This window comes from Centruroides vittatus, unplaced genomic scaffold (assembly GCF_030686945.1).
Source record: "Centruroides vittatus isolate TY-2023 unplaced genomic scaffold, ASM3068694v2 contig_880, whole genome shotgun sequence".
NCBI classification, from domain to species: Eukaryota; Metazoa; Arthropoda; class Arachnida; order Scorpiones; family Buthidae; genus Centruroides; species Centruroides vittatus.
The window spans coordinates 2,342,341-2,354,729 of NW_027122572.1; the positions used below are offsets into that span (position 1 = coordinate 2,342,341).

The 12,389-nt window shown below is 33.0% G+C and overlaps 2 protein-coding genes across 3 annotated transcripts in view; both read right to left on the reverse strand.

Moving 5' to 3' along the window:
- Positions 1–12,389, reverse strand: part of LOC136983362 (vascular endothelial growth factor receptor 1-like) — a 140,056-nt gene that overhangs the window by 66,876 nt on the left and 60,791 nt on the right. For both annotated transcript variants that reach the window (XM_067280079.1, XM_067280078.1), the window contains exons 7-8: positions 10,862–11,042; positions 8,168–8,470 (exon numbers count right to left, since the gene is read on the reverse strand). In XM_067280079.1, the coding sequence (XP_067136180.1) occupies positions 8,168–8,470; positions 10,862–11,042 (484 nt within the window). The remainder of the gene's footprint in view (positions 1–8,167; positions 8,471–10,861; positions 11,043–12,389) is intronic.
- Positions 1,149–2,326, reverse strand: LOC136983360 (uncharacterized). Its single transcript, XM_067280074.1, has one exon. It carries the CDS (start codon positions 2,272–2,274, stop codon positions 1,498–1,500), a length of 777 nt encoding a protein of 258 aa, XP_067136175.1. The 5' UTR covers positions 2,275–2,326; the 3' UTR covers positions 1,149–1,497.

Sequence of the window (12,389 nt, forward strand, 5' to 3'; positions counted from 1 at the left end):
ATTGCATCAGTGCTCCTCCAACCGCTACGTCTGACGCATCTACCCATATGCATAGTTTAGCTCCGGGTAGTGGATGGTGGAGAAGTGTGGCTTTGGACAGTGCTTCCTTAGCTGATACGAAGGATTGTTCTGCCGCTTCTGACCATTGCAGAGATCGTGATTCTGCTTTCCGAGTGAGTGACGTACGTTTCCCGTTCTTTTTTCCTTCTAGTAGCTGCACTAGCGGGGCGAGGGTGTGCGCCGCTCGAGGGATGCATCTCCTGTAGAAATTTATTACGCCTAAGAATCGTCTAAGTTGAGTGAGAGACGAAGGTTTGGGAAATTCTCGGATGGCTCTGACTCTATCAGGGAGTGGTTCCAGACCCTTTCCCGAGACCTTGAATCCGAGAAATTCGATTAATGGTACGCCGAAGGTGCATTTCGACGGATTTATGGTTAACCCATATTCTTGGAGGCGTTGGAATAAGTCGCGAAGATGCGAGATGTGTTCTTCCTGGGAGCGTGACGCTATTAATATGTCATCGACGAAAGCATATGCAAAGGGGAGTCCTCTGGTTACTTCGTCGATGAACCGTTGAAATGTTGCGGATGCGTTGCACAATCCGAATTGCATCCTGGTACTCTCGAAGAGACCAAACGGTGTCGTTATAGCTGTTTTGTGCACGTGCGGTGGGTAGATGGGTATTTGATGATAGGCCTTGATTAAGTCTATGTGAGAGAAGATTTGTGTTCCGTGCAGTTCCGATGTGAAATCTGCGATGTTTGGAACGCTGTATCTGTCCTTTATGGTTTGTGCGTTTAGAGCACGATAATCTCCCACGGGTCGCCAATCTGAACTGTTTTTCTTGGTGACCATGTGGAGTGGTGATGCGTAATTGCTTTTTGATGTTCGCATATGGCCGAGAGCTATCATCTTATCGAATTCGGCCTTAGCGATTTTAAGCCTATCGGGTGCTAGGCGACGTGGTTTCGCAGTTACGGGCTGACCAACAGTTTCTATGTGATGTACAACGTTGTGTTTTACGGGTTGGTTAGGACGTGGAGGTCTGGTGATCTCAGGAAATTCTTCCAATATCTTATGATATATGGAGTCGTTGGTCGTTATCTTGATAGAGTGGATGGAGGTTTCTAATAATTTGCCTGGAGAGTTTACCTTTGTCTGAACGTCTGTGAGACATTTTCGTCTAAGATTCGGTACCAAATGGAAGTGATACAAGAAATCTGCGCCTATTATTGCTGTTGACACGTTGCCAATAAGGAATTTCCAACGAAAAATTTTCTTTAACCCAAAATCGAGAGTGAGTGTTCGTTGGTCGTAGACATGAATTGCAGTTGTGTTTGCTGCCATCAAGGTCATTTGAGATGCGCGCTTCTTTTGTGACGAGGAGGCTGGAAATATTGATACGTCGGAACCTGTGTCGACGAGAAAGTTTACGTTCGTTCTCTTGTCTAGGATGAACAGGCGACGAGATTGCTCCGGCAAAGTGCATGTCGCCTCTACGCTTCGCCGCTCTCGTTTGTTGGAAAACTACACGGCGGAGTACATTTTTGTGCCTTTGCGCCAAAACGGTTGTGGTACCAGCAGTAGTTGTTGATACTGCGGTGAGTGGAATTGTTGCGATGTCCTGAACTACTGCGGGAGCGTCGAGAAAAATGGTCGCTGCGATCCCGACGTGCCTGCGTTAGTTTATCGATTCGCTTGTTAAGTTTATCTATTTCGACTAGTATTTTGTTGGTTAAGGTATCGGGCTTCTCAGGTTGCGACACTGAAGCTATCGTTGCAGGGGTTACTTCCACCACGCGGTCCGCTACTTCCGCTGCTTTGTCTACGTCGAGTGGGGTAATGGCGGCTAGGATAGATTGGACGGAAGTCGGAAGATGTTGTATGAATAACTCTAGTATAACTGCGTCCGGGATTTGAAAATTTTCCGCCCGACGCTTTAGAACACGTAGTAGTTCGGAAGGTTTGCGGTCTCCTAGCTGTTCTCCGGCCAATAGTTTTCGTAACTCTTGTTGAGACGATTCGCCGGATCGTTTAATAAGTTCCACCTTTATGTGACCGTACGGGTCTGTACGGTCCGGAGAAATAATAATGTCTCTAACCGTTGATGCGACTTCCGGTGGTAAATGAGCCACTACGTAGTTGAACTTTGTGGCACTTTCCGTGATCGGCTTTGGAGATCCTAGAGCAAATGTGCTTTCGCACATGTGGAACCATAAGGCTGGGTCGGAAAAGTTGTACGGAGGGATTTTTACTGCTCCAATCTCGGCCATGATCTGACGATTGAAGTCGTGAACAAGGAAGAACGACGTACCTGATGAAGGTTCCAATGGGTGGATTCGGTAGTTTTCTTAGTTGAATTACGTTATTAGTCCGGGTTCGGGTCACCAATGTAGTGTTTTTACTGCTATTAATTTTGCTTCTCGTCACTCCGCGCGATTAAAAACGAATGAGACGAACAGTAACAAAACTACGTTTATTTTCTGCTCGCGTAACAGTTACATGACTCGACGATGTGGCTAACAAAAGGCAACTGGCTGACCAAAAGGTCCCACAGGGTGAGTCCGGTCCCGTTCCAGGAAGTAATAACTCTTACCACCTGGGGTTCGTTACGACTGTTAAGATGTGGAGAGTGACGTTCCCCACAATAGCACCACACATTATCCCAGCAGAGGCCTTTCAGCCTTCGCAATACACCATTGCTGCCCTCATCAGAAGGGCTTTCTTACTATCATCTTCGCAAGCACTGGTAAACATTGAATTAGACATCAGTTTGGAGGTATGAACTGCTGGTTTATCATGTGCTAAATTTACGCATGTGCTCAATATGGCAAAAAAATCACTATTTCCAAGCACTATGCTATGCAGTAAGAGGGAATTTTCTATAGTCCAAATATTGTTGCCATACATTGGACCCCTTTCTATATGCATTTGCTGTATTTTTAAGCAGCATAACCTTGTCCTACCACTATCCCCACTTCCAAACCTACACAAGCTCATTTGCAATGATAGGACAAGTTTTCTACTCTCAAGAAGTTAGAGATCTATGCTATTCCACTGGAGAATCTTGCAACAGGAGTAAACACAAGATATATTGGGGCCACTACTAGAATGCTTACCAACTGCCTTGCGGAACACCAAGAGGATGTTGTGAAGGGCAGGAACACCACAGAACTTACGAAAAAGGTACTTGAGCAGGGATACAACCCACTATGGTCCCAATCAATTATGCTTAAGAGCTGTAAAAATCAGAAACTTATTTTTATATGGGAATCTCTTCTTACTACCACCTTGGATACATGCAACACTCCTACCCTCGACCTGCCCAGTGTATGGGTCACACTGTACAAGAAATTAAGCAACTATTAGCATCCTCCAGTATACATATAGCGTGAGCCTGGATCCACGCATGCATCGCTTCACATATCACAGAGTTTACTGCTCGTTCAATTTTGAACACATTTGAATATTTGTTGTGTGTTCTTAACAGTTTTGACAAAAGTTTTAATTCAAATTTTAAGCATTCCGTTATTCATCAGATTATTTCCATTTCATTTTTAGTAAATTTCTATATTCGCTTGATGATGATGACTATAGGTTCGTCAAAAGTGCTTGCGATAAGAAAATTACATATAATGCCGATCTCAGTGTTTTCTCCATTTTATTAATCCTTATTATTTATTATGATTTTTATTAATCTTTATATTGTTTTCCAATTATTGCATCTTCCAGATTAAGGCTTATGAATTACTCGCTTTTTATTTTTATTTTATTTTTTTAAATTATTTTAATTACTTTCATCTTGTATTTTTCATTTATCTATGCCACCCCAAGTAAAAACATTTAATATATTTCTACAAAACATCCATTCTATAAAACAATAAATATCTATCGCTTCCCATTATTTTAAATGACATCTATAATCTTTTCATTTTAACTGAAAACTGGGAAATGCTTACATTTGTTGAATAACCGATGGATCGAAGTCCACGGATGTAATAAGGATGTATATTAAGGACTCAAGTAATGACCAATTACACGTGCACGAATTTGGCGAAACAACAGTAATTTATTCTAACAGTACAATAACCGCGAGATGCTTCCTAACCCTCAAGTTTACACGATACACGACTTAAAACTAACGAAATTTACAATACTCTATATACATATATACATACACATTTTCCTTCTATACAATAATTGCATATATTAGCCTTCGACGAATCACGGTATTATGTTAAGTGAATGCAACACGATCTCGAGTTCCAAGCGTTCCTTTTCTTTACGTCAATTCTCAAAACTAATAGTTCTGTCCGATACCTGAACGTAATTTACGTCACCAGAAGTACGTCCCTCGTTGATACTTCTCAATTACACTACAATGGAAACGGATTGTGCTTCCCGACTGAAAGTGGTCGCCCTTTCTAGACTCCTGTTCTCCCGGTCTAACTCCGATGTCCTTGCTGACCTTTCCTCAACGACCTTCCTCGACGAATCCAAAAACAGCCAAAAAGTGTCCTCAATCGTGAGAGTTCCTCAATTTATACTTCCCGCTCTCCGGAAGTCCGCTTCACTTATTGTCCCACTCTGAACCAATCAGAAAGCTTTTCACGTATCCTAAGGTGACATCATAAGAAAATTCCATGCAACACGGTACAAACCAAGAAAACCCGATACATACAAAAAAGGAAACCGAGAAAATAAATTAATAATAATAATAATAACAATAATACATAGTTGCGTAGCACTACACATTGCATGACATTTATAATTTTTTAAGCCAATTAGGATATTCCTACATCTATTGTCTGAGAAAATCAATGTAGAGTCAGAATTATTAAATATTTTTTTCCCATCTATTCATATAGTAAAATTATTTGAATATGTTGATTCACTCTTAGTCATTACAATTCCATATCATCATTATAGTTTATGCTCCCCCATTCCAAGAGTGTTTTTTTCAAATCATTCACTGGTTTTCAACCTTATTTAATAATCTATTGAACTATAAATTAATAAAGTGTAATGATTTTAATCTTACTAATGTCTCATGCTCTCCCTCTTGTCCTATTTTTTACTTTTTTAATTTTGCTCAAAAAATTTTTACCCACATGTGATAATTCTCTTCTCAATCTGGCATTCACTCACAACTGTCACATTACTACGTATCTGCTTAAAGGGTTTACATCAGACCATAAAGCAAGCAATATGTCTAAATGTCTCTAACTGTCCAAACATCCATAAAACAAAATTCTGTCCAAAATGTCAGCTGCACCGAATTGGAACTCAAATTAAATTTCTGAACAGTTAGGACTTTCATCATTGTTTGTATCTCAGATAATTCTCTGTAAATTATACTTGTAAGATTTCAGACTTCAAGTTAAACAAATAAATAACAATATAAATTCTCAATAATAACTTTGTCAGGCAGGATATCTGTCAATTTTCACACCTGGGAGTGTATCTTTCACTAAGTTCTCAGTGTCAAAAAAGACACTTTTCCACGACCTTATGACCTGTTGTCCCAATTTCGTCATTTAATACAACTAGTGGCCAGTTGAGTCAGCCATTGCCAGTTCTTCAAGTGGGTCAATCGTTTGTGTGTGCCTCAGTTACTCCTTTCAGAGACATCAATTTATTCTATCACCAGATAGCATTTAATGGATATGCATCATTAACGGATATTTCCACAACCTCTGCTACAGATACGTCATCCTTCTTGTGTATGACTATATCTTCTACGACAGATTACGGAATACGTACTGTCTTCAAGAACTTTTATCTTATTGGCCCAACCTGCAAACACCAGCTTCCTACCGCTCTACAAGGTATTTATCCCCACACACTCTATTGTGAATGCTCTCTCTCACATGCAACTGAGTTATCATGTCTATATGCCTAGAATTTCCTAATTGGCTTGATAGTCTTATTTTACTAATCTTATATGTAAACTTTTAAGAATAAATAAACAGGTATATACGTTTATATAACTTGTCTCTGAGTGCATTACTTCCATTGTGTTGTCTCAGTCCTCCATCCAGAATCCCATCACTTACACATACACTGCTCACATGACTTAATTTCTAACAAAAACAATTCACCATTGTGGCTTCTGAGTTGAAAGAGACACAGTGGTGTCATCCTGACAAGGCATCAAGGTGATAACCCTACAGTCACATACTTGTCTCATCTCTCAAATTAAAGGATTTATTCAAAAAGCAAATCATCTCTCATTTCAAACCTACAGCACTCAAATCATCAGGATTACTGCCCCTCAATTTTGTTTAACAAGACATGTTCATCCCTTTTGTTTTTTCTGGAATTATTCTGATTTCTGACTCTTCACACAGCCTCACAATATTTAGTGCTTTAATATATAGTCCAGTATTTTCAAATTTATATAACATAAAGCAAATTTTAAATACTTTGCCTGAATTATTCCAGCATTGTTAGAAACAATGATTATTTTATAATTTTAGTATAAAACTGTTAGATGATATTTTATTTATAATCTTAATGTCGTTCTTCATAACACAAATATTCCTCATACAACACAGCATTTCTACAACATGGAAACCATGTTGTTCACCTTAACACAGTTTGAGAATTTGGGAAATTGTCTGTACAAAATTTCACTATTTTTAAGTGCAATCTCTGTTATTCTATATAATTTTTATTCAAGTAGGCATGCATGTTGTTTCAAATTTGCTCATGGATTTTAGCATATTGAAATTTTCAATTTATTTTGTGTCTTTTGTCAGATTTACTTTGATGAAAACTGATAGTACAATTTTTTATTCCTTGTCTTAGCTTTCCTATCAACCAGGTGTCATTGTCATTGTTTTTAGACTTTAGCCTTGAAAATTGTCACTGTGTTTTGTTTTTATAGATTAATCTTCATATTTAATAAAGTTTATTTAAACATTTTTAGGTAAGTGTTATTAAACTTTTTTTAACTGTAGATAAGTAAGCATTCATAAAAGTGACAAACAAAATACAGCAGTATCTTGGTACTCAAACTGTTCCCAACTTAAACAATTTAGTATTTGAACACAAATTCTGGAAACAAGTTACTCGATACTTGAGTGAACAAATGCAACCTGCTAGAATAATTTTTGATTAATAACACATTTTTATTTTTGTTTTGTTATTCATGAAAACATTTGTATAATAAAAATAAAAAAAAAATGAAGATGCTGCTGATATTTCTTATCAAGATCAACAAAAAAGCTCAGAAAATGATGATACATTGTAAAAAGAAAATGCCCTTGTTTAACTAAAATTAATATTAATGCATAATACAGTACTTTTAATTGTGATTGTTAGTTAATTATTGATTGCTTTAATAAATATATTTCTCTTAGTAAAGAAAAAGAATAGTATACTTTTGGAACCTAACTCCCTTTTTCACTAGTCCATTGTTTTGTATAGCATGGACTCACACAACATGACACTTTTTCAAAATGTAACTACAATGTTATATGAGGGATACCTGCACTTCACTTTGCTGTTCTGTTATTCTGCCTTGACATACTTTACATGTGCCTTTCTTACTTACATAAAACAGTTTAAACGAACAAAACTAAAAGTTTAAATACTAACATTGCATAGATAACATACACATATCTATATAGTGTTCATGTTTAAAGACTACAAAATCAAAGCATATACATGATGATGACAAGAAAAACAGTTGGAAGATTTTTACTGTTTCTAATAATAATAAGCTTCAAATTCTAAGTACAAATTATATTGTTAATGTGAAATTTTTTTCTGAAATACAAAATTCTATTTATGCACAAAAAAAGAATAAAATGTTTACATGTTTCAAACTTAAAAGTTTTTTGTATAATTCAGCCAAAATTGTTAATACTATTAAAATTATTTGTTTCATTAATTTATATTTGATTAATATTTAAATGTATTATTGAAGTTTATATTCTTATCTTATATAATTCTGTATTTTTAATTTTCATAATTACATAACTAAAATATGGCTATTTATCTGACTCTATACTTTACAGCTAATTATTTATAAGAGGTATTGAAAAAAACTAAAACATGTAAGTAAATCTTATGTAATATGATAAATAATAAAATCAGAAAATACTGTAAGATTTAATTTACAGACTTAAAATTAAATATTTAAGAACAAATTATAATTACCTTGTACAGAAAGTTCAAAAGAAAATGTTTTAAAAGATTCTACTCTTCTCACAAATATAGTATATTTTCCAGAATCAGTTATTGACAGATTTTGAATAATCATTTTAATTTGCTGAGAATTACTGTTAAAATGTATTCTGGAATTCTGTAAAATAAAAATTCCTTTTTTTTCCCAATGAAATTCAATCTCTTCCACTTTATAATTAATATTAACAATAAATTCTACAGTGTCTCCAACATTTTTTTCAATCTTAACAGGATCTTCACTTGTAAAAAAGTTAACAGGTTCCAGCATCAATAAATCTAAAAAATTTGACTTGTCACATATTATGCAATCATGATTAAATATGTTAAATACATAAAATATAATTTGTTAGAAAAAATTATATTTGACATTAACTTTTAATAGTAGAAAAAAAAAAAAAAAGCTTTTTATAGAGAAGAAATAAATTTAACTTATCATCAAAACATTTGACTAATGAGCATTTATTTATTGTAACATCGTTACAATGTCAGGCTGCAATTTTTTATCACAATGCACATAAGTTTAATAGTGTATGGCTCCCATACATCATACTTTAACACTGTTCAGGAGAAAATTTTTGAACTGAAATAACATGACTTCTGGCCCAAAGCAGAAGTTCGTGTATAGTTAATCAGGGCATCTTGCCCCTAAGCTTTCCATATCTGATCTCGACTTTCATCTGTCTAACTCTGTTCTCGAGATTTAGGAAGGACAGACAACAGTGGGAATTTATAGATAGACCTATAAATTACCACAATAATTTGAAAAAATTGTAGACAATTTTTCTCAAATTGCAGGCTAATAAATAAAATTACTCATTGCAAAAACTGGATACACAAAGTATAACAACTCCAAAAACACTTAAAACCAGTTATAAAAATAATTTATTATCTGGATGCAAGAAGCAGGGTGCAATCAGCCGTCACCTCAGTCATACAGACATTGTTGTCGCACAGTACTGGCAGCAATGGTTGCAGCAATGCATGCATCAATGCAGGGAAAGTTCTGGAAGGCCCAGGAGAACTACTGTCAGACAAAGCAGGCTGACTTGTCTGTTTTACATGACAAAATTTTTGACTAACCTTTAAAATTTGCATTAAATTCTGCATTAAATTCTCCAAAAAGAAGCTGATTTTGTTTTCTAATTCAGATCAAGTCAATAAAAATTTGTTATTAAATTTACATATTAACAGCAAAGAAACAGAATTTATTGATTTAAATTCATTTGTCCATTCCATTAAAACCAACAGCAAAGCAACAAAAATTTATATTAGTTTTTATTAGTTTATTTTTTTACCAGGTAGTGGAGAAGAATATTCAAAAATTCATGTTTATTTTTATGCTTTGATAAATTTTAGTAACTGAGTGGATTATTAATTAATTAAAATACTTCCATAAGAATAAATACAAACATTGGTTTCAGTACTGTTAAACAATACATTGTATATTTTTAGAAAAAATACATTTCTTAAGACTATACATTCTAGATGAGTCAATTTCATTCTGTCCCTTCATACGCTGTTGAGGCAATAACAATTTCACAGCGGAGTCGATCTTTTATTGTAGGCTACTATTTTTAACTTTTTTGCATCGTATTGCGGACGAGTAGCCTACAATAAAAGGTTGACTCCGCCATGGAATAGTATGTATAGTCTTAAGAAATGCATTTTTTCTAAAAGTAAATTCATCCTGGCAAATTTTTTAAAATACATTGTTTAAACTGAAACATTGATATACTGTGTATTGTTTAACAGTTAATTTATTAAAGCAATTTTTAATTATTGTTATTAATTTATTCATTTTAATGCCATTTATATAATTGTTTTGATATATTCTTTTTTCCTATTTGAATGATTTTTAAAAATCTAAGAATGCATCATAATTTTATCTCTGAATTCAAAGAAATACGGATCTCATTTTATTGAGTTTCATGTAATTGATGAATTTCAGGAACAAATCATATTTGTTAAGTAAATAAGCTTCTGTAAGATTTTTATTTGCTAACAGGAGATTCATTATTTCTTTAAAATAACATTATATTTTAATATATTTATCATTATTTTTCAATTTTCTTAATTTTTAAAGTTTATGAAGTTTATTTTAAGTAATTATTAAAACAATAAAACTTTTATACATTGTTTATTTCATTACACACATTAAAACTCAGCTATCCCTAATATTTTCTCCTAGATCCATCTTTTTATTTGAGATAGATATTTTAAAGAAAAATGTTGGTAAATCAGAAAATAAATGAAAGGAGATTAAATATCATTAATTGAAAATATTAGCTAATCATGTACTTTATGCAGCTTTATTGATGGTTTTTAACTACTTAGATAAATAAAATATCTTAATTAGTGATATATTATTATTGAACTGAAAGTTAAAAACATTTCACATTTAATGAGTTTATATTCTTATTATTTTCCATACTATTTCTATTTTTTTGCTATTTGATATAATTAATTTAATAAGGGTAATTGAAAAATGTATTTTCATTAAATAAAACAATAGTTATAAATATCTAAAAATTTCCATATGTACAAAAGCTATTTCTAATAGGAGTTAACTTTTTATATAGAATATTCAACAAAGATAAATATAAAATAAAGATTTTTATTATAAGAAAATATTTTTATCATATAATTGTTCTTTCTACTTTTACTTACCATAAACTGTTATATATGTTTGATCTTTCACTGCTTCTTCACAATTATTTCTAAACAGGTAAGCACAAATATAATGTCCTTCATGTCTATAATCAACTTGTGAAAAATATAGTTGTGATTCCAAAAGTTTAAGACCGTTTTCTAGTTCCTTTATTGTAGTATTTTCCTCCAAATTAATACTCTAAATATAATCAAATATAAAATTAAATTATCAATTATAAAAAATTATATTAACATAATTTTTTTTATAGTAATATTAAAATATTCACTTTAACTATTTTGATAACAACAGTAATCTTTAATAATAATATCAAAATATAGTATGGGCTACTTGTAAAATCTTTGGGACTAACCTACACTGATAACAATAACTGAGTGATAGCATTATTCAGTGAAAGGAATTAGATCACAATTAGTAGAAAGTCTATTTTTATCAAAATCAATTATTTTAACATGTTTACAAATTATAAGTTTAAAGTTTATTAATAATAACAATAATTACTTTACTAATTTTTCCAGCATTATTTCATTATTTGCCAGTTTTTTTTTTTTTTTGGCAATATTTCATTAATAAAATACTTGTGTTCATAATGTTTTTGAAACTCAACATATCTGGTACTGTAGGCCACAATAAAGTATTTGCAGAAATTCTTGCATCTGATTAGTCAAAAAATTTTCTGCTAGCAAACCCTTTGTTAAATATTTCAAATATCACCACTGGATATAATGCAATGCAATAAATAACTGATTATATAATGCTTAACTATAATTCTAGAAAGAAAGAGAGTAAACCACCCTTTGTAACAATCTCAATCCAAGATCCTAGTAAAAATCCAGCTTGCCCAAAAAGAACAAGCTTGATTTTGGAAAGGCTTGGGTGATGTGAGAGCCTGGATTAAGTGGAATTTTATTACACATTTTTTAAAAATAAAGAATAATGCTTAAAAAGTTATATCATATGAGAAGAAAATTCTACATTTTTTCCCCCGACAATTAATGAAAAGATGAAAGAATATGATTGTATCTTTCACCAGATTCATTTTCTTTCAAAAGTGACACACCTGAATGTGTTACCAGGAACTTACAACCAAAATTCATCTATTGCCACGACCTATAACATTACCAAAATTAGAAATTCTTAGAATTCTTAGAAATAAGAAACCAGAAATTCTTGCATCTGAGCATTTGTTAGAGAATGTACATTATCTTCATGTTGATTTTCTTCAATTTTATCAAATAATTCTCCAGAATCTTATTCATTAAAAATTTGGCATATTTCTAATATCATCATCACAGCAAACACTGGAACTTTTTTGTCAGTTGCTAGTCAGTTTTAAACTTTTCATATATCTTCTGAAGTATTATTTATGATCTCTTCAACAAACACCAGGGTTGTTTTTAGTCAATTATCATTGGGAGCATGGAGTCTGATTTTGCTGATTAATATCTATGGTTAATACTGATAATTAATATGAAGTCCAATCCAGAAGGCTGGGTCACCTCTTCCTATTCTCTCCAACTCTCACAG